At 39.4% G+C, this 22,033-nt stretch overlaps 1 protein-coding gene across 1 annotated transcript in view; it reads left to right on the top strand.

Annotated features, from left to right (window-relative positions):
• Window positions 1-22,033, top strand: part of LOC125240453 (basement membrane-specific heparan sulfate proteoglycan core protein-like) — a 205,089-nt gene that overhangs the window by 163,310 nt on the left and 19,746 nt on the right. The window contains 25 exon segments of the mRNA XM_048148348.1: window positions 9-245; window positions 534-621; window positions 740-861; window positions 1,035-1,218; window positions 2,264-2,459; window positions 2,849-2,919; window positions 3,712-3,936; window positions 4,986-5,169; window positions 6,207-6,533; window positions 8,025-8,238; window positions 11,329-11,520; window positions 11,606-11,891; window positions 12,659-12,809; window positions 13,309-13,489; window positions 14,079-14,290; window positions 14,955-15,140; window positions 16,069-16,168; window positions 16,363-16,471; window positions 16,741-16,970; window positions 17,588-17,715; window positions 18,511-18,789; window positions 19,225-19,392; window positions 21,049-21,203; window positions 21,450-21,579; window positions 21,680-21,837. Of these exon segments, the coding sequence (XP_048004305.1) occupies window positions 9-245; window positions 534-621; window positions 740-861; window positions 1,035-1,218; window positions 2,264-2,459; window positions 2,849-2,919; window positions 3,712-3,936; window positions 4,986-5,169; window positions 6,207-6,533; window positions 8,025-8,238; window positions 11,329-11,520; window positions 11,606-11,891; window positions 12,659-12,809; window positions 13,309-13,489; window positions 14,079-14,290; window positions 14,955-15,140; window positions 16,069-16,168; window positions 16,363-16,471; window positions 16,741-16,970; window positions 17,588-17,715; window positions 18,511-18,789; window positions 19,225-19,392; window positions 21,049-21,203; window positions 21,450-21,579; window positions 21,680-21,837 (4,513 nt within the window).

Consider the following 22,033-nt stretch of genomic DNA (forward strand, 5'->3'; position numbering starts at 1 on the left):
CTTTTCAGAGCCGACGGTACAACGATACCCCGCCAACAGTTCTTGCTGGCTTTAGCAGACGTCAAGGCAATTCTAATAAAGGCAACGTATTCAACAAGCTACCAAATAGCCAGTCTCGTCAGTTCTAGCATCGACATGGCTGATGAGAATGGCAACGGGCCAGTTGCCGCTGAGGTTGAACAATGTGTTTGCCCTGAAGGATATTTGGGCACCTCTTGCGAGGACTGCGCTCCTGGTTTCACTAGGTAAGATATAAAAGTTAATTCTATGATTTAGCAAAATATCACATTGATATTGTATACCAGGTTTAAAATGCAAGGTTTATATGACGTAAGCATACCGTAAGTACCTACTCATTTAAGAAATGTTTGGTATCGTATGAATTTCTTTTTCTTTTTTACCGCCTATTATGTACTACCTACTGCTTTGTTTGATTGAGCTGGGAGGCACCAACCATTTGTGTAGCGGGCCGAAACTTGATGCTTTTCGGTCAGAAATCGAAAATTGCATACTTACATATTTTTCTGTTGTAGGAGTCAAGAAGCATTGTACCTGAGACGTTGCGTTCGTTGCAACTGTCAAGGAGGCTCGATTTGCGACCCGAAGACTGGCGAATGCTTGGTAAGTCATTTTACAGCTGTAAGACCTACTGTGATGTTCTGCCACAAGAGTGCAGCACAAGCACATATTGTAAACCACTCATTTTTATTTAGAATATAGACATTATTTTGTTTTACAGTCATGCCCAGAATATACAACCGGACCCAATTGTGAAGACTGTGTTCCTGGCTTTGTAAGAGATTATAGAAACAATTGCGTGCCCGACAACCGCCGCCCTACACCGAGCCCTGACAATTGCAAGTGCGTACAGTATACACATATGAAAACAAACAATTTAGGCTAAGTTCAAATGAACGCGCAGTTTTCTCGCCGCGCGGTTTAAGTTTGTAACAAAATCAATGGTGTTGTTTACATGACCGATCAAGGCTTATTCCAATTTTATATTCAAAAATGAATTGGTTTATTTTTTTCAGCTGTGATACCCGCGGTACAGTCGGGTACCCAGGATGCGATGACAGCGGCAATTGCCATTGCAAGGCGTCAGTGACTGGCGAGTCTTGTAACCGCTGCAGACCAGGCTCGTTCGGACTTAGCTACGAAAATCCCGATGGATGTATTAAATGCTACTGTTCCGGAGTTACAACCGAGTGCTCTGAGGTAGGTATTCATGTGTGCTCTGGCAGGCAATTATAGTCGCGCGATAAATGATAAAACATCAGGCCATCCCTATCGTACTATTTGTAAGTGCGATAGGGCCCGATGTTTTATCATTTATCGCGCGACCATGATTGCCATGCTGCTTCATATTACAGGTTTCACGACTTTATCCAAATGTAGCTTGTTCAGCAATGAACGGGCGGCTACTCATTTCGCGCACGCATATTGTTATATTTAGCTGTCACTCGATCAGATACGCTGCTTAAATCATCTGTAAAGATGTACAATACCTAATGATGATGATGATGAACTATTTCAGTAATAAAACAAATCGATGAATTCGATTACAACAGATTTTGCGCAAATAAGGTTCATTAGGATCAGATTGTTTAATTTATCATATTTACTCAGAATTCGATAAAGAAAAAAACGCTGGTAGCCTAGCGGTAAGTAGAGGTCGCGGGTTCGAACCCCGGCTCGCACCAATGAATTTATGTACGAAATGTCATTTGATAATTGTCAGTGGCTTTTCAGTGAAGGAAAACAAACAGGAAAATAAGCAAACCGGACTAATTCCATTAACACTTTCGCTACCAAGAACCCGACTGTCGGGCACACCGCTCGTAGAAGCGTAGCCGATTACATGGGTTTCCCCGTATGAAGCGAAAATGTCGTAGCGCCGCGTAGAGCCCGGTTTCGAAAGTGTTCAGGTCGTTTACCCTTCGGTTTGGAAGAGTCAGGTGGCAGTCGCTTTCGTAAAAACTAGTGCCTACGCCAAATTTTGGGATTAGTTGTCAAACAAAGCGGACCCCAGGCTCCCATGAGCCGTCGAAAATGCCAGGATAACGCAAGGATGATGATGATGATTCAGAATTCGATAAAGCTACCTTACTATAGAAATACCTCAAGATTGATATTCATATTTTTTGACAACTACTTATATGAAACCACTGCACCTTAACTACACTGATGCACGTTAACCATTAAGTAAGTCAAGGTACGATTAGTAAAGTCTGTGATTCATTAAAATAAATTATTTTTCCAGGTCAGCAACTTATACTGGGACCAAGTACCCGCACCAGTGGTCGGCGAACACAATTACCGTATAATGGACCTGGCAGGGCAAAAGGTTTTGAACGACCATTTCGTCTCCAATCCTAAGGAAAGTGAATTGTTGTACACGTTCAGCTTCCCACCTGACGAAGAACTATTCTGGTCTTTGCCCTTGTCTACTGTACCAGGTAAAATACTGTTATAAATTTGATTGTGTTTTGTTTGTTAGTAGGCACAACAATTTGAAACATGTTAGGGTAAATCGTCTGTTATTATCAGAGACGTTTTCGGAATAATGAACCTTATGTTGTTATAATGACGCCCAATTGTCCGATCTCTGGTTATTATTGACCACTTTACAATAACTGGCCAGCTGATGACGAAATTCATTACCTATAATCATACATACAATACATTAATACATTAGTTTTTGATTTAAGATTCTAATTATCTTGGAGAAGGGGCGAAAAGGGTAGACAGGAAGCGGTAAAGGGGTGGAGGAGTAATTAACGATTTGCCCTATTAGGTACCAGTATATTTTAAGGGTAGTTTTCAACGATTTTTCTGCTCTTACCAGGAAACATGTTGCTATCATACGGAGGCAACTTGACGTTCAGCCAGATGTTCGAAGTGGACAACCCGTACCCGGTGTCCTTGTAGGAATAAATCCGTGTACTGGCACTGACGTCGTCCTTGTAGGAGACAAACAAAGAATCGGGTACGTGTACAGACCAATCCGCGATCATTCCAATCTCGGTCGAAAGAGGAGTATCACTGAGACCCTTTTTTTGCAACGCACAAGTACCTATGGAGCTGGTTTTAAATTGTGTATTGTATTGTGTGTGTTTGCAGTCTGCCAAATAAATGACTTATCTATCCTTTATATCCACATTTGTGTGTTTTAGTAAACCTTAGTCACAGTATAATAAAGAGTACTGTCGTACAGTATGGCCACTCCCGCTCCCCGATATTGGATCGCCACTATCGCCAGTGTCCGAGGTGTGACTTAGTGGAGGGATTTGGCATTAGGCGTTCTTGCTTTTTTTTTATTATTATAAATGGGCTTACTCTTGACCACAGACTAGCCAAAGGCAAAGACGTGGCCTACGATGGAGTGAGCTCGCCCAGAAGATGCCTGTTCACTGTTCTTGTTGCTTCTTTTAAAAGCTCATGTTCGCAACCCTGTTTACCTATAATATGTATAAGTGTTTGTACATTGCTGATGAGAACATTTAAAAAAAAATAATGGGGTGATTTAAGACTTTTAAGAGTAATTTAAAAACTCTCTTAATTAGTGATGCATATTATGAATTCCATATCTGATTTAATTTATCGTCCGTATAAGGCTTAGACACTGTATAATCGGTTTAAAATATTTCGTAATATTGTAGTTACGTATTTATTTACCTTAAATTTTAATATGTTTTCTTTCCATTACAGTTCAACCAAGTGCCGTTAATCGAAAAGAACTGGTATGTTCTCAACACCCGTGTACCGGCAAGCCGCAACGCCTTCATGTCAGTGCTGAAGAACTTAAGGCGGGTTCTCGTCAGAGCAACCCTCGCTGACTTGCAGAAGGAAAAACTGATTTCCACCTCTATTGCTATCGTTGCCATGGATACGGCTTCAGAGGAACGCCGTTCTAATGTTGCCAAGGGAATTGAGGTAAATAGTACTATGTCAATTTTTTAAACTAAAACAACAATCATCATTAAGTATATGACACCGGAGAAATTGGGAAACTAAAAAGGGATGGGTGAGGATCAGGCAGTCATCACGGTCAGGCTTACACGGGTCAATCAACTGGACGCCGCCGTCCTGTTGGTCATCCTAAATATTATGTTCAGATATAACGAAAAAAGTTCGCCGTGAACTAGACGTCGGCAAAAAATGATTACCTACCGTTATCCCGTACAAACTCGAATTTTCTAAAAGTTGGCTGATGTAAGAGGGGTACAGAAAAATGTTTGCCTGCTTTAGACGCAAAAAAATCGCAAGAGACGAAATTTAAAGCGTTAGTACAAGACAGCTCATGGAATTCTCCCTTATTGAAAGCTGACTCTTAGTTTGGAGGCCAAGGCCCAATTTGGGTCTGCGCGCCAACCAAGTTAAATATATAAGTCCAATGGCGGCGGATGCTTCTTCGTCAGTCTTTTACAAGAGGTGTAACGGCCTAGCCACGACAATGGTCTAAGGCGGCGAGCGGGGCGGCTGGGCTGTTTATTTATATTAAGTTTCATTTATGATACTTAATATAAATAAACACTTAAAAAAAAAGAGTAAATACGAATAAATACTATACAAAAATATGTTTGAAAACATTATTACATACTACATACGCGAAAGTACAATTCAATTTTCATTAAATAAAGGTTTCGGGTTCAAGACGCTCATAATAAAAACAAAATGTTTTGTTTCGCGCGGAATCGCTAGCCCCATCTAGCCGCCTAGGCCGGTCGCGCCGCTGTAATGTCGTGGCGGTGCGGGCGCGGCGCGCTACAGTTGTTTGAGTCGCGCGCCGCTCCCGCGGGTAGGCCCGTAAAAACCCGCGCGCGATTTCGAACAGCGGCAAGGTCGTGGCATGCCTCGCGCGCGCTGCGTTTTTGTTTCTGTGACTTACCGCTTGCCGCTGCCGCATTTGCGCACTAAAGCGCTCCATTCAGCACGGTCTTCTGCAGCCTTATTAGTCTATTAATAATTGTTGGTATTTCCAGAGTTGCAGATGCCCTGCGGGCTACAGCGGCAGGAGTTGCGAGGCGTGTTCGCCCGGCTACTACCAGCTGAACGGGCGCTGCCTGCCCTGCAGCTGTAACGGCCACGGCTGCCACGTTGACAGTTACGACCAAGTTGTGTGCGACTGCCCCGACCCCAACTCTGCTTCGGACTGCTCCCCTCTTGGTAAGAGTTTAATCTACTCACGTGATTTGGATTTTCAACAAAAGAGCTCTAACTGAGGATTATCGTTTTTTTGCTCACCAGTTGGCACCACTGTTGAGTAAGGTCCAGAGATATAGCTGTCAAAGTCCGACTTATGAGATCGGTGCCGAAACAAAGTATTGAATCTCATTAATTAATTACAAATAATATCTACCTATTTATTAAAAATAACTATCATCATATTTTTGCGCCTCTTTTTCTAAAATTCGCTTTCAAAGCGTTCACATTCATCATCAAATAATTCATATTTGCTATGATTTCACTAAGAAGATCACTTTTCAACAAGTAAATTAAAGAAATTATAAGTTAGTATGTCACGATGCCCGTCAAATCCAGTGACAATGGATTTTTTTTGATCTCACGCGACACCAGCGCATCTAGTGGCAAATTCATACGCGATAATTCCCATTGCTTCGACATAAAATTAAACTGCAAGCAATTTAGAGGTGTGTAAGCTCGTAGCTGTGGCTACTGGATGAGTCGTTATTGGTTTGTTTGCGACTTTGGTGACTAGTTTCCAAGTTGCAATAAAATGCTAACACGCTATTGTCGACATTTTCTCATTTGTTCATACTTAAGTGAATATAAGATAAAGTCAACCGGGATAAATGCGCCTCTTGAAGATATCTTCTAAACCGAAGTCCATTTTAAAACTATTGTGACCATCTATGTTCGAAGTATGAGTATTGGCCAGACCAAATTGTATAAGTATTGGCTATAACGGTTCTAATATATTTCATTTAGAAGATTTATTCTAAATTCCAAATACTCCACCACCTATTTTCACAATGGAGTAAGAATCAGGAAAATATTAGGTACTTAAGGATGACTTGATGTAAATGTAGACTAAAGGCCGGTTGCATCAAATCGTGTCATTGTTAAAACGTTCGTTAAATTTTATTGTATGGGAAAGTTCCATAGACGTCTGCTGCGTGACGATGACGTGTCTGTCAAATGTGGTTGATGCAACTGGCCCTAAAAGTGACATATTATTTCAGGTGAATCTGTGGTAACAACCGGCCGTCCGCCGGCTCCACCCCAGTCCAGCGTGACCGTCACGATTTCTAGCCCCACCATAAAGATCCAGAATGTCGGCAGCTACGTCAACTTCACTTGCCAGGCCAGGAGCTTCTACAGACCTGGCCCTCTCCCCGTCAGCTGGAGCAAGAAGAACGGATACCTGCCGCAAGGACGGTACATGATTGACGACCAGACAGGAACGCTCACTATCACGCGGGTGCAAGTATCTGACAGTGGCACGTATATCTGTCAGACCCATGACGGCGTTACTGCGGGTCAAGCAACAGCTACCCTTACTGTAGGATGTGAGTAAAATTTCTCGTATTCCTTACCATAGACATAGAAAAGTTTTATTCAACATCACATGAAATTGTTACAGAAAAGTGTTACATTATATTTGTTGCCATAAAAAACTTAAATTTAGACTTAAACCTCTAAGAAAATGAGTTACAGGTGTGAGATTAAAATATTCATGCCATGTGTGTTGAACAGGAGCTTACCTCAGCATAATGTTGCAGCATATTAACTACAACGCTGGTTATCTGGCAAACCCTGATATATTGCCCCTTACTGCTGATACCAGCTTTCATTTAACATGTGATGTGAATTGATAAGAGTGTTTTCAAAAGGCATTACTTATTTTATTTCTACTCCTGCAACTTTATCTCTAAATCGAGAAAAACTGTTACATTTTGAATTTTTTCTCCTTTTATGTCCTGCAACATAAACGTATTTACCTACTTAAATTTGATCTTAAATAGCGATTAATAAAGTTGAACATCATACCCACCATATATGACGACGCATACGTTTCTTTATCTATCGAAGTAATTGTTATATTACACTTTGTCATTTCCATGCCTCATTTTGGATTAGCTTTACCAAATTGGATATATTTCGCAAAAGGTAACATTTAGGTCAAGGGTATATTTTTCATATTTTGTATACAAATATTTAGGTCATACCGAAGACTCATAAGAGTCATAAGCAGGGAGCGTACTTTTCGTGCCGATGACATCAATTTGACGTCACGCTCCATATAGGGTGATCACAAATTGTTTTATTGTAAATTATTAATCATTAGTCATCAATCATTTTAAGTTATGAATTTCTTTGCGTGGTAATGAATGCAAGAAGGATGGTGTGTTTTACGTTAGAGAGGAATTCTCTTTTCTATGCATTTATTGTTATGTACTGTTAACAATACTATTTGATTATTTTTTTTTATAAAAACAAATCAAATAATTTTTCCCCTCACTAGCTCGGCAACACGTGTTTTGTCCTTTAATACCAGCGGGTAAAAACGCATTTTATCCACTAGTGGGTAAAGTAATTTGACCTTGAATAAAGTCAAATGAACTGCTTTAAAATTGATAAAAGTAGGTGAATCTAGTAATAAGGATGATTTACCACCTGTGGAACTACTGGAAACAGTGATAAACGCATTTTTTTTATAACAAATAACTATTATTCGTTTCACATTTCAAGTAGGTATTATTTATGCCCAATTTATGCCACATGTAAATGGACTACTGTATTTGAAGTAATTTTACACGATTAAAATGATTGACGACTAATGATTAATAATTTACAATAAAACTATTTGGGATCATCCTATACGGAGCGTGACGTCAGATTAATGTCATCGGCATGAAAAGTACGCTCCCTGGTCATAAGTAATGTAATACACATGAGTGTTTATCTGCCTATTTATAACAATGTAAAGTTAGCTATTTTTCAAAATAATGAAATAATGAACAAAACAAAAATTCCTCAAAACAATAAATAAATTTCAGCAAATCCGATGACAAGTCCAACTGTGACCATCCAACCATCAGTACAAGAAGTGTACGAGGGTGAGAGAGTCGAGTTAGATTGCCTCACCGAGGGCAACCCCGCGCCTACCGTCGAGTGGCAGAGAGGCAACGGACAGCCTCTGCCTGCGATGGTGCCGGTTGGCTCGCGGCTGATAATCGAAAGTGCCCGAGAAGAGGATTCTGGAGATTACAGGTAAATCAATATGAACTTTATTAAATTTACTCGAAAATAATTAAAAGCTACCTATTTGTATACTCGTAATCGCTTAATCGCTTACCATCAGGCGACCTGTCTGTTGCTTGCCTCATATCTCATAAAAAAATTAAGAGGCATCTTATACAAACCCACTTATAGTAAGGCGGCGGAATTGAAAAAAGTCGTCTAGTTTTAAAGTTGATGTGACTGGAGAGTATACTGCTGACAAGTGGTATCGTTGTGATCGGTAGCTTTTACTGAGTACGAAATAATGACTTGTCGCATTCTCAGACTGTGGGGGGGTTAACTATGACGTCACAAAGATCGCGGTCCCGGGTTTCAATTTTTTGCCAATTTGTCTAGAACCCCTTATCCAATTTTGAAAAATGAGGTGTCGATTGAAAGCGTATAACATGCTGATTAAGATTTTTTATAAGTGAAAAGTATAGTTTTGTTAGTTATTTTTTAATTAACAATAATGCAAAAAATACTTTTTTTTTACTCTCTTTTTTGATTTTTGTGACTCAAAAAGGCAATGAAAACGGCCACTTAGCTAAAAAATATGTTATATAAATCATTTAGCTACATTATTAAGCTATCTGTTGTTTTTGAAATTTCTACGATCGGATAATAAATAAGCAAACTACAAGCACATACCTGTAGGCGGGGAGTACCGCTTGACACGCGTTCCCATACATTCGGCGTCTACCAAATTACACCTCGCGCAAAATTCGTTTCAAGCAGATATACCTCTAATCTTATTCATCGTAACCTATCAATATTGGTATCATTTGAAAGTACAATTAAAGTGCTTTAAGAAACAATATCAACCATTTTCTTAAAATCAATAATCGCCAGTCTACGGTGATTACAAAGAATAAAAGCGGGGATGCAATTTGACTGGTTCCCTAGGTTTGATACCCTAGACGAGTTTAAAAGGGGAGGTAAAGGTGACATATGGGTTGTTCTCTGGCCTGAAAGCTACACAGAGGGCCAGGGGAAGAAAAACTAGGGTTTAAGTTTAGTTTTAAGTTATTTTTTCTTTTATTTGTTGATTTTATTGTGTTTAATTTTTTTGTAATTTTATCAAGAATACACGCTGGTTTCTTTTTGTGAAAATGCCCTTTTTTATGAGAAAATCGATGAATTTCATGGCATTTTCCGATAGAGACTAAAATTAACTTTCAAATAAGGCCACATAGTCATACTTTTACTTATATAATATTAAGGGTAATAGCCCCGGCGGAGTAGTGCAAGCGGGACAGCAGTGTAGCAATCCATAGACCTGACTTCACTGGTTCCTCAGTGCCACACATAGTCTTATGAGGTGCCCTGCGCGCCCTGCTCTCTAATATGTGGGTCAATACTGCTTCAACGCAAACGATTGAGATGTGTGATTTTTTTGACACTGAGTGTATTTGCAGGAGCTGCATGTACTTAACAAGTGTACCCCAACAACTATTTCATATTTCTAACGCATTATTAATAATAAATATGCTCTTAATGTTATCTTGACTTCTGTCGAATAATTATGTTCTGAGAAAAGTGGCTATAAGTAATGATTATAATTACTAAAACATTATAGGTAACTTCATTTTAGTGATTTAATGTGTATAACGACCGAAGTCTAATCGTTTTGATTTTAAGATTACTTTTTAATACCTACTGGGTCAAAAAACCGCACCTCTAAGTCGTTTGAGTTCAAACGGTATTACCCTTAATATTGTATAAGTAAAAGTATGTATATGTGGCCTTATTTGAAAGTTAATTTTAGTCTCTATCGGAAAATGCCATGAAATTCATCACATTCTCATAAAAAAGTGAATTTTCAACAAAAGAAACCAACGTGTATCCTTGATAAAATTACAAAAAAAATTAAACACAATAAAATCAACAAATAAAAGAAAAAATAACTTAAAACTAAACTTAAACCCTAGTTTTTTCTCCCCTGACCCTCTGTGTAGCTTTTAGGCCAGAGAACAACCCATATGTCACCTTTACCTCCCCTTTTAAACTCGTCTAGTGTATCAAACCTAGAAAACCAGTCAAATTCCATACCCACTTTTTTCCTTTGTAACCACCGCAGACTGGCGATTATTGATTTTAAGAAAATGATTGACATTGTTTCTTAAAGTACTTTATTTGTACTTTCAAATGATACCAATATTGATAGGTTACAATGAATAAGATTAGAGGTATATCTGCTTGAAACGAATTTTGCGCGAGGTGTACTTTGGTAGACGCCGAATGTATGGGAACGCGCGTCAAGCGGTACTCCCCGCCTACAGGTATGTGCTTGTAGTTTGCTTATTTATTATCCGATCGTAGAAATTTAAAAATCAACAGATAGCTTAATAATGTAGTTAAATGATTCATATAACATATTTTTTAGCTAAGTGGCCGTTTTCATTGCTTTTGAGTCACAAAAATCAAAAAAGAGAGTAAAAAAAAGTATTTTTTGCATTATTGTTAATTAAAAAATAACTAACAAACCTATACTTTTCACTTATAAGAAATCTTAATCAGCATGTTATACGCTTTCAATCGACACCTCATTTTTCAAAATTGGATAAGGGGTTCTAGACAAATTGGCAAAAAATTGAAACCCGGGACCGCGATCTTTGTGACGTCATAGTTAACCCCCCCATAGTCTGAGAATGCGACAAGTCATTATTTCGTACTCAGTAAAGTCTACCGATCACAACGATACCACTTGTCAGCAGTATACTCTCCAGTCACATCAACTTTTTCCGAGACCCTCTCGCCGCTCTACTATTAGTCCGAAACTAATACAATTTTCTCTTTGCACGTGTATCGTAGGACGTTTTACAGTACGTGTGAGAAAGTTACCTACATAGCACATGAAGTACAACTTTGCGCACTTGTGAGAAAGTAGCATTATTTGTACCTACTGTAAATAAATATCTGTATTCGTAGTCGTCACTAGAGACCGCATTTTTGTGTTTCATCTCATACTAAAATATCATGAAAATCACTAAGAATGTCACAAATCCGTGCTATCTGGTCATCGCACAAAGATCTGGATCCCCTTGAACTGAACCCAAGACCCATGGTTTTTTTTTACAGATGTATCGCTACGAACAATGTTGGAACCGCCGATCGCATAGCAAGCATTGTCGTTCGGCCCCTGCCCTCTCGGCCGTCGCGCGAGAGACTCACTATCAAACCATCCGTATCCAACGTCGTTGAAGGCCAAAGCACTAATGTCGTATGTACTGGAACAGCCAACATACCACCAGGTTCCATTAAATGGGTCAGGTAATATATTCCTGCATTTAAATATGTCAAAATGCAAAATAAAGATAAAAAAATAGATATTTATCATTTTACTTTATTATTTCAGGCAAGACGGCAACGAATTTGAAACCAACGTGCAATCATTGAACGGCGTTCTGTATATTGATGTAGCTCGCCTCGAAAATCAAGGAGTGTATATGTGTAAGACAACTTCTGGCCAAGTGGATTCGATGGCAGTACTCGTAACGGTTATCCCCGTTGGCACCCAATCGCCAGTAGAGAGCCCTAGCGTGGAAATTGATGTGAATGAACTGAGGATTCCGACTGGGGAAAGTGGGGTGCTTCACTGCACTGCCACGGGCAACCCTCTTCCCCAAATCGTTTGGTCTAAGGTAAAGTTTACAATATCATCTATATGTGTCATTTTCCAGCAAAACGTCCCAGTTTGTCGATTGCCATAAGAAAGTTTTGACCGGGTATAAAGATGGAAGCGTGTCAAAAAAAATCAATCAAAAACATTTACTCAGTAAGTAGGCCACAGGGCCACTTTTACATGTCAACATTACAATAAGGGCCACTTGCACCATCGAAAATGGAGGGTTAACCCACCATTACATATGGAATTTGACACTGACAGCCCACTACTTCTTCTTCGTCGAAACCTCATGACTGAGGGTCGTCACCACCATAAGTCGCTGTACGTTGCAGTGCTCTCCACTCAGGCCGATCTTTTGCCTTCCTAAAGGATCCCTGGAGTCCAACGCGTGTGACCTTCTTTATTGTGTTGACCAGCGCGTGGGTAATCCGGCTCTTTTACGATGGCCCTCCACTGGTCCGACGATCAACGCCTTCTCAAGGCTGTCAGGATCTCGTCTGGCCAAATGGCCAAAGAAGCCTATAATTCTCTCCCGGAAGATAGCAGAGAGGCGACCCTGACTTAAGTGATTGGTGCAAGTGGACCTAAATAATATTAATTCAACTAAAGTAAAAATAAGTCACTATGATTAATAAGAGATGGCCTCTAAATATCAAAGTACATCTAAAAATTAAACACGATGGTAAGCGACAAAGTGGGACGTTTTACTAAGCATTTACATATATGGTATATTATGTGACGTTATATTAGGACTTATTTCTATTGTCTTTATTCCACATTCAGCACGAAGGTGAATTCGGCCCAAGCACCAGCCAAAGAGGAAACATGCTGACAATAGCTAATGCTCAGGAGAGCGACCGAGGGTTCTACGTATGCAGCGCTATCGTAGACGGGACTCCAGTCGCATCCCAATACGTCACTGTGGATATTGAAAGTAGGAATTATTACAATACCTTATTATTTACATCTTTAATCATTAATCTTTACTTGAGTTCGTAACTATTTTTTAGTCCTTTTTACAATTACATAAGTAGTAAAGATGGAAAAAAAAACAATCGATTCATAGCTAATTTAAGTTTTAAATCAATTTTTAAATACACGCAATAACCTTATACCTTAGGTCAGCACTGTCAGCAGATCTCAAAAAATATTTACATAGCCACGTCAGCAAATTTTAAGAAGATATTACCTCTATTGTTTATTGTTTATTGTTATTATTAGTTACAGTATAGGACTTATAATTAAAAATCTCAATACATCAAAGATATATCTTGGTAACAAAATAGGAAAAAAAAAATCTGCTGAGGTACGTTTTAATTACCTAAATACTGCCACTATGTAAAGGATTGTTTTTCCCCCAAAAGTAGGTAGCATATAAAATAAAAAAGTATCTGTGATTCTTAAGCCATCTTAATTCGAAATGATGTGTTTAGCGCGCATTCGCCCTCGAGTGCAAATCTGGCCCCAACAAGACGTGCGCGCCCGCATCGGCAGTCAGTTCGAGCTCCGTTGCCAAGTGCTGGAAGGCGAACCTCGCCCCGACATCTTGTGGTCCAGGAGCAAGGGCCGCGCACTGTCCGCCGATGCTCAAGTTGGCCCGGCTGAAGTTATCAGGTGGGTTTTAGAATCATTCCAATTTTTTTTAAGCCTCTTTTTGTGTCCCACTGCTGGAAAAAGGCCTCCACTTCACCCTGTCGTTGGCGTTTTCCCACCATTTTTCGTAGAATGCGTCTAGGTCATCTCGCCATCTCTAATTTAAACATTGAAAAACAGTGAACGTGTCTTCCGGAGATACTCAGTGCGTTTTCACATTATCCGATCCGATATCGGATGTCGGACCAATATCCCATACGTTACAGGCGCCATCTTGGATTTTTTCTATTGAAATCCTTCCTACATTCGATATCGGATCGGATAATGTGAAAACGCACTCACGATTAGTGATGTGCAAGTTGCGGAAACTTTCCAAAAAAATTTAAATTTCTTGAAAAATTGACGAAACTTTCGCGAAAATAAAAGGGAATTTATATTTATGAAATGAAAAGTTTCCATCCATACAATTGTCCCAACAAAATATGGAAAGTTTTCCGAAGTTTTCCTATGTAAAAATTTCAAAATATCTCCGAAAGATTACATAAATGTCTTAACCGAAAACGTCAGAGACTTGAACTTTGGTCTTAACCTTTGTGTTTCTTGTATTTAGGTTCTCCAAAATAGACGTTAACGACGATGGCGAGTACATCTGTAACGCCGTGAACAAAGCTGGAAACGACACGGCTACAGCCACACTAAAGGTGTGGTCCCCGCCAGAGATCACCATCACACCGGACCGTCTCGTCAGGGTCAGTCTGAATGAACCCGTGGAGATTAAATGCAGAGCCAACGGCTACCCGGAACCTATGGTGTCAATACATCGTAAGTAAAATATGTAGTGATTGTTACTTCTATACGAAGCGACAGACATTTTATTCTAAGTGAATGCTGCTGAATGAATAAATTATATATATAAATTGTGATATTTTTTGATCTAAACGACCTCAGGGTAAAAAAAAACCTTTTAACTAAATTCATTACATTGAGAAACCATAGGGCACAGAACTAGATTTAGATAGAAGAAACAAGTTCATCTATTTGTATAGGGGACGAGCCTGTCAGATTTTGTACTGAAGTTGTTACTTGCCTGTGATTTTAAATATGTCTCAGGCCCTTGAGTGTTCATATTTTTTCTGTTGTTGCAATTGAATACCACGTAACGAGGCTTTGTTAATGTTTTTGTTGACCTTAACTTATAAAAATTGACCCCCGAAAGCTGCAAGCTGCGATTGAAGACGGACAACTCGAGACGTTTGCTTGATCTATTATGGTATATAATTATGACATCTGTGCCATAGGGCCTATTGACACGGCCTGAGAGCTCGCATTCGATTTTCTTTACATTGCGCACTGTTGAGGTTACAAACAATCAGCGTATCAATTGAATACTGCAATGTAATGAAACACGTATACGAGTTCTCGCACCGCGCTGGCTCTAATAGTACTTTTATGAGTTTAAAACCTGACTGTTTTTGTTTTCAAATAGTGCGCGACCAAACTGGGCGAGGGCGTGTGGTCATACCGCCAACGCCGCTCGTGGCAAGTCTGCGGATAGAGTCTGCGACCGACTTGGACAACAAGGACTACATCTGTACCGCCACGTCGCTCGACCAATCTGTCGACGAACCGTTCACCGTCGAAGTCTACAGGGGCGATGGTGGCTTCGACAACGGTACGTTTCTAAAAATGTTCATACCATATTTAAAATTGCAAACGGAACATAATCGCGTATTACTATGTTTTAAACACTAACTTCCGACATTTTCCGTCGTCGTCGTCGTCTGCTCCGAGACCACAGGGACAATGCCGTCCTTGAAACGTCGGAGGTTAGTGTTTAAAACATAGTAATACGCGATAAGTCCCGTTTGCAATTTTAAATATGTGTAAAAATCGTGAAAGTTTAAATCAACAACAAGGAGTAGGTACATTTGTACCGCGACGTCGCGTCGCTCGACCAGTAGGCCTAGCACATGATGGCCGCGGGAGTATGTCGCCGCGAGATAGATGACACGTCTTTGTCTAATTGTATTAATGACATAAGGACAGGTAGTCTATCTCGCGGCGACATACTCTCGCGGCCATCATGTGCTAGGCCTGCAGTCCATTGACGAGCAACGGTACGTTAATAATTTTCAATCATTCTACTCAACGTTGGATCCTGCTATGAAGTCAGAGGTGGGTCACGTGGTCAATTTTTATGCCCACGCCGCCAATTGATATACAATTATTTATTCTCTATTCTGTCTTTATTCTACTATGATGTTCTTCTATTATAATATGTATCGGATGTTTTAATTATGTAACACGATTATGTAATACGACAGAGCATAATAACGACTAAGGTACAGCGGGGCAAATCTCGACTGGGGGGCAATTGTAACTGATCCATTTTTTTCATTATTACACTATGATGTTGAGTTCTACGTGTATGCACTGAACACGCCTACCATATATAACCGGTGGATGCTCTATTTAATAATGCAAACATTGTAAAACATGGAAAAAATGGACCAGTTACATTGCCCCCCCAGTCGAAATTTGACCCGCTGTACCTTATACTTTATTATAATAAAATTATGTTTTCTGTTATTCACTTTCAGAGGATGACGGATCAGGATTCGAACAGGAAACGTACAATCCGGACCAACAGCCCATCTCAGAGCCTCAGTATGCGGCAGAAGGCCAGGACACCAACCTTTGGTAATATTTATATTAAGCTATCTATAGTAAAACGATTTCGCTTATTCCTTTTTAGGCAATAACGTTGGTTATTGAATGTTGAGGGTACCTATTTCTTAAAATAAAATAAAAACGTAAAGCAATGCACACAAAATAATTTATTCATTAAATGTAAGAAACATTTTAATCTTTAATCTATAATTCGATATTTTTAGGTGCAATTACACTGGTGACTACGACCACGATCTGAAGTGGTCTAGACGCGACCGTCGGCCGTTACAACGAAATGCGGAGCTGAACAACAACCAACTAATAATCCATAATGTGAGTTATTTCTTCATATAAACATCATTAACTAATGCTTCTTCAGAAGTAACTCTACTCAATCGATTCATTGACACAGATTTTCATAAATTGATGTCGTATAATTATTTCTGATTCTAACGACCATACCGATGATCCTCGCAACAAACGAAAGTATTTTTGAGACTTCGCTTAGAAGAAACAGACCCTGGCAATATTGATCACTTTTGTCACTCAGTTACAACCTTATTTTTTTTTAATCATTTTAAACATGCTAAACTGTCGAGCAGGCAACGAAGGAAGACTCTGGCGACTACGAATGCAGCGAGGTAGACCGACGCACGCAGTACGTGCTCCGCAGCGCGTATTTCACTCTCGAGGTGGTGCGGCCGCCGCGCGTCACGCTGCACCCGGCCTCGCAGACCGTATCGCCCGGCCAGTCGCCTACTGTCGAATGCATCGTCGAGGGTGACGATATCCGCGAGGTCTCTTGGGATCCTGTCGATAAGCCATTCTCCAGGTATGTTCCTAGCACTAGTCCACTTTGAGACACTGTATTGTTCGTATTTGAGATAGATAGGCAGGTACGAGGTGGTGCGGCTGGTGCTCGTTAGCTTACACGCGGTCTCGCAGACCGTGTTGCCCAGCCAGTCACCCACCGTCGAGTGCATTGTCGAGGGTGACGACATCCGCGAGGTCTCTTGGGATCCTGTCGATAAGCCATTCTCCAGGTATGTTACTAGCACTTGAGGGTCCAGTTTGAGGCACTGCATTGCTCGTATTTGAGATAGGTAGGTAGGTACGAAGTGGTGCGGCCGCCGCGCGTTAGCCTACACCCGGTCTCGCAGATCATGTCACCCGGACAATCGCCTACTGTCGAGGCGCTACTGAAAACGGTTTTGAAACCCTTAATTACTTATAAAATACGTTAGTTCAGACTTATTAAGGTATTTAATAGGTTTAGAACTCAAACATTATTCTTGTCCACAAAATTAGTGATATTTTTCCCGCCGCCATATAATTATTTGTTTTTTTTGTTGTTGTTTAAAGGTTGCTATTCCACATTACGTTACTTAGTGTAGCAAATAATCAAATGTATGTAAATACCTATGTGTAAAACATAATTAATGTATACAGGCGTGTAGACAAGAGAGGTTCAACGCTTATATTCCGTCGCATCGAAGTGGAGGACGAAGGATTCTACAAGTGTACTGCCAAGAACGTGGTCGCTGAAGCGTCTGGCGTGGCTCAAGTTATCGTCAGCGGTACGTATACTTTACATCACTCACCCAAGCTGTCAATGTACATATAGCAGTGCATACAAATACATTATTTGCAAAAAGGAAAACACAAATGGGCATAGGCACCTTGATGTGTTATTTTAGTGACAATACCTCCACGCATAGATAAAGCTTTTTGCACACACGTTGGCGCACTTGATTATTGCACAAATTTACCTATAACTGTACAACGAAAGATAGAAAAATATTTCTTAAGTTAACTTTTAGCAAATGTTTGTATTCTGCTATAAATTATTGTAAGCAAGCATATGGAGATATTATAATAGTTGACAGGTGAGATGATAAACTTACCACACATGTTTATAAAGTTCACGTTTATCTGTTTACAGACAGCAGATTAGAACTTTTATCCAATTTAATTAAATAATTTATAAAGTGATCAGCTGTCATTGTACCGTCACCTGCCATAATTTACAGTTACTCTTTGAAGGCTACAAAAATATGTGACACACGCATAATTGGTTGGTAATGGGGCAACGTGATTTGGTTTTCTATCTTTCATATTCTTACCCACAAGAGACACAGTGTCAGGCCTACACAAAACAAGTTTAGAAGAACAATATATTAAAATCATCCTGGTACTTGAATCCCTTAATTGATTAAAAGCTCTGTATGAATCCACCGTCGGCACTAACTCCATTAGATCATCAAATGGTTACCGCCATTTTCATACCGACGTATCATTTTGAATGACACCCATTTACCCATTATGCTCGTACGCCAATTTGACATGATTGCATGGCACCATGACGTTCATAGAGTCGGAGGGCGGGGCATCGGTGTCGCACGATAACGAACAGGTGGCGCGCGTGGGCCAGCAAGTGCGGTTCCGGTGCGACGCGTCCGTGCGCGCGCAGCGCCTGCGCGTCTCCTGGACCAGGGACGGCCGCCCGCTGCCGCGCTCCGCGCGCGTCCTCAACGACGGCTCCATCTACATCAACCCGGCCAAGATATCAGACTCCGGCCGCTACGACTGCACTATTAAGGACGAATACGGAAGAAATATTATTACCAATTACATCAACCTCCGAATCGAGGGTCAGTTATAATACTAATGTTCTTACCATATCTATGTTCTTTTAAACTACCCGTTTAATAATATGTAGTTCTAACGTTTCTATTAAAAATATTTGAAAGTGTTCATGCTTCCGACGCCGTGCTAAATAGTTTTTAATAACCTTGGCATGTTCAGGGTACTCGTGCACTAAAAAGTTTATCGTGTTTTATTCACAATATTAATGACAAAAAAATGTACCTAATGATCACAGGCATCGGCTCAACTTATTAGTGCAAGACGTCCCGTTTGAAACTTTGAATATCTTCCGTATGCTCCATAATATATTTATTATTATATACCTACTTGCATTTATTCAGTCCAGTTAACAATCTGCCTCATTTGTTATTAAAATTGTAATTACTTGTAGACCTATTATTTCTAATGATGTCTTATGATTTTGCTCCTCGCGCACGAAGGTATCAAAAAGTGCTCGGAAACGCAATTCCGTTGTAGTGACGGGTCTAGTTGCGTAGACAATGAGCTCATATGCGACGGCCGAAACGATTGTGAGGACCATAGCGACGAAATATGTTTAACAAACACGCAGATGTCCAACACTCTTTCGGATTATCCGCCATATACCGGTAATACAGGTGCAGGTGTGTTCGGGTTTTTGTGGGGTGTTTGTCCAGTTTGCAATGTGGGAAAATAAGTACAACAGTATTGTTATGTCACTTTATATGGGTAGTGACTAAAATGTAAGCGAGAGTGTACGTTATTGGTACGTGTTTGTATAAAATCCGCCTTGTGTTGTACATGGGTACGCTGTCGTGCTGTGATAATCCATTTATCGAATAATTAAATACCTAATCTAATTTTCATACCTAGATATATCGATCTGTCAAGGCGCGGCAGTAGGTAAACCTAGCATAATATATTTTTAAAGATAATTATGTATCCAGGTGTAAACATAACATAAAATTTATATTAATTATTGTTTATTGCGTATTTAAATTATATGTGTTACACACAACCGAAATGTAAATGTCTGCATTGTTTGAATTCATAACAACTTATACGTGTGCATTTTTGCATGTCTAATGTAATGAACGTTAATTAATTTCTTTAATTAAGTAGGTACCTACTAACTGCACAAATTATTGCTACATGCTTGAATTATACTTACGAGTAGAAAACCTTGAATCATCATTAACTTAAAGAATTTGATGTACAGTATTCTAGCTTATACCTATTTAGAATTCAAGACTATTCTTACAAATATTCCTATATGTTTTTTTAATGGGAAACACTCTTATCTTATTTACCTTTTACATATATTATATTATGTTTTAAATTTAAGTGTTGATTAGAGATACCCAGTGGCGAAAACAAGCTAAGTGCCAAATTTTAATACCTATTTCGTTTTAGTAAATAACCAAATTTCATATGAAACGTTAACTAAATAGGTATATGGGTCATAATAACAATACTTGAATAAATAGGTATCTTTTTTATACTTATTTAAAGTAAGAAAATCATTTAGGACTACTACTAGGAATACTAATTTTTCAATTGGCAGCCATAATATTTCGGTACGTGGAATTTAGATTTTATTTCAGTAAAATCATATTTCTAAATTAAAGGACACAATCTACCACGAGACGCCGACCTGCCACTTGAAGGGTTATCCGTTTTCATTAATAATTATGCTGATGATTATCGCAATTGCTTTGCTTACACGATGTGTGTGGCTCGATATTTCACGCTATGTATCAAGCTTTTGCGCGCATGGCTGCTTTTAGTACACGTAAGCCTACTTGTACTGTATTATTCGTATACTTGGATGAAAATTTGGCTGAAACCTCTTGCATTAAATTTTGGACAGTTTAGAAAAACCGCCTATCATGTAAATTAATGTATAACATAAAAACAAAACAAAGTTGAGTTTTGTCAAGTCGGAATTTCAACACGTAATAATGTACCATTACACACAATTTTTTTAATGTAAGGGGATTGAGCTAAGTTTTTTTTTTATGAATTTTATAATAACTACTTGGCATGTTCTACTTAACGTTACTGAATTGATATTCAATACATATCATTATCATCTTTATATATTTTAGGGATATTAATTACCCAATTATTAAGAATAAAGTAAAAAAAATATCCAGGGAGTCGTGAACGGTTTTGACAAGGTTTAAAAAAAAACAAAATTATTCATAACTTTGGCATACTTATAACAAAGGTTTCGTGTAAAATTTTCATGTTTTTCAATGTCACTAATACGTCGTTTATTTTAGGGCCCGCCGTAGAAGAGCAAGCGCTCGTTACGATCAGCCAGCCTAACCAGCGGTTCCACGTCGGAGACAACGTAGAAGTGCTGTGCAGAACTGCCACCCCTGACGTGGTCGCCTCGTGGGAGAGACTTGGCACACGCCAGCACGTTGACCAACAGGTAAACCATTTTTGTTTGTCTGATTCTTGGAGCTAGATAGATCAGAAAGAGATATTATTGTGAGCGTTTCGTGAGCGTTTGTGCATTCGGCTACGCACACTGGATCGTTATTTATATCCTAACGACTGCGCCAGATACGTGTTTAATATCAATAAAAATATATGAACCCTTATTTGTAAAGATAAAGTTAGATAATTTTTTTACACGATCATTTTTAAATATAAATCATTATTTCTGGTTTTGCAGCGCTTTGGCGAAGGCTCGGCACTGATTTTGAACAGTGTTGCGGAGTCAGATGCTGGCACATATAGATGCACCGGAACCGACCAGTATCAACGAACGTCTTCTGATGATTTCAATTTGGAAATACAACCAGGTAATTAATTGATTTTTACGTCTACATAAAACCTTACAATGCAAATTATTAATTTAGTTTATTACGTTTTTATATTACTCAAATATGGTGTTGTTTACAGTGCCAGTTGGCCCTCAATACCCGGCCATCCGAGACACGACGTTCTCTGCAGGCGTTGGGCAGCCAACTTACCTTCCGTGCCCCAACCTCGAGCCGGGCGCGACAGTAGAATGGAGACGTGAATATGCCCCTCTCGCTCCTGAAGCCAGAGCCAATGAGGTAAGACACCTTAAAAAGATATCGTTACATTTTAATGCTTCACTAAAACATACATCAAAATTGTTACTTAACGTGCTACCAGTCCTCTTATCTGATATTTATTATCTTTACTAATATTTAATTTATTAATTGAACTACTTTTAATCATCATCCTACTTGCGTCATCTCGGCATTTTCCAAGGCTATTGGGAGCCTG

The sequence above is a fragment of the Leguminivora glycinivorella genome, chromosome Z, assembly GCF_023078275.1.
Source record: "Leguminivora glycinivorella isolate SPB_JAAS2020 chromosome Z, LegGlyc_1.1, whole genome shotgun sequence".
Taxonomy (NCBI): domain Eukaryota; kingdom Metazoa; phylum Arthropoda; class Insecta; order Lepidoptera; family Tortricidae; genus Leguminivora; species Leguminivora glycinivorella.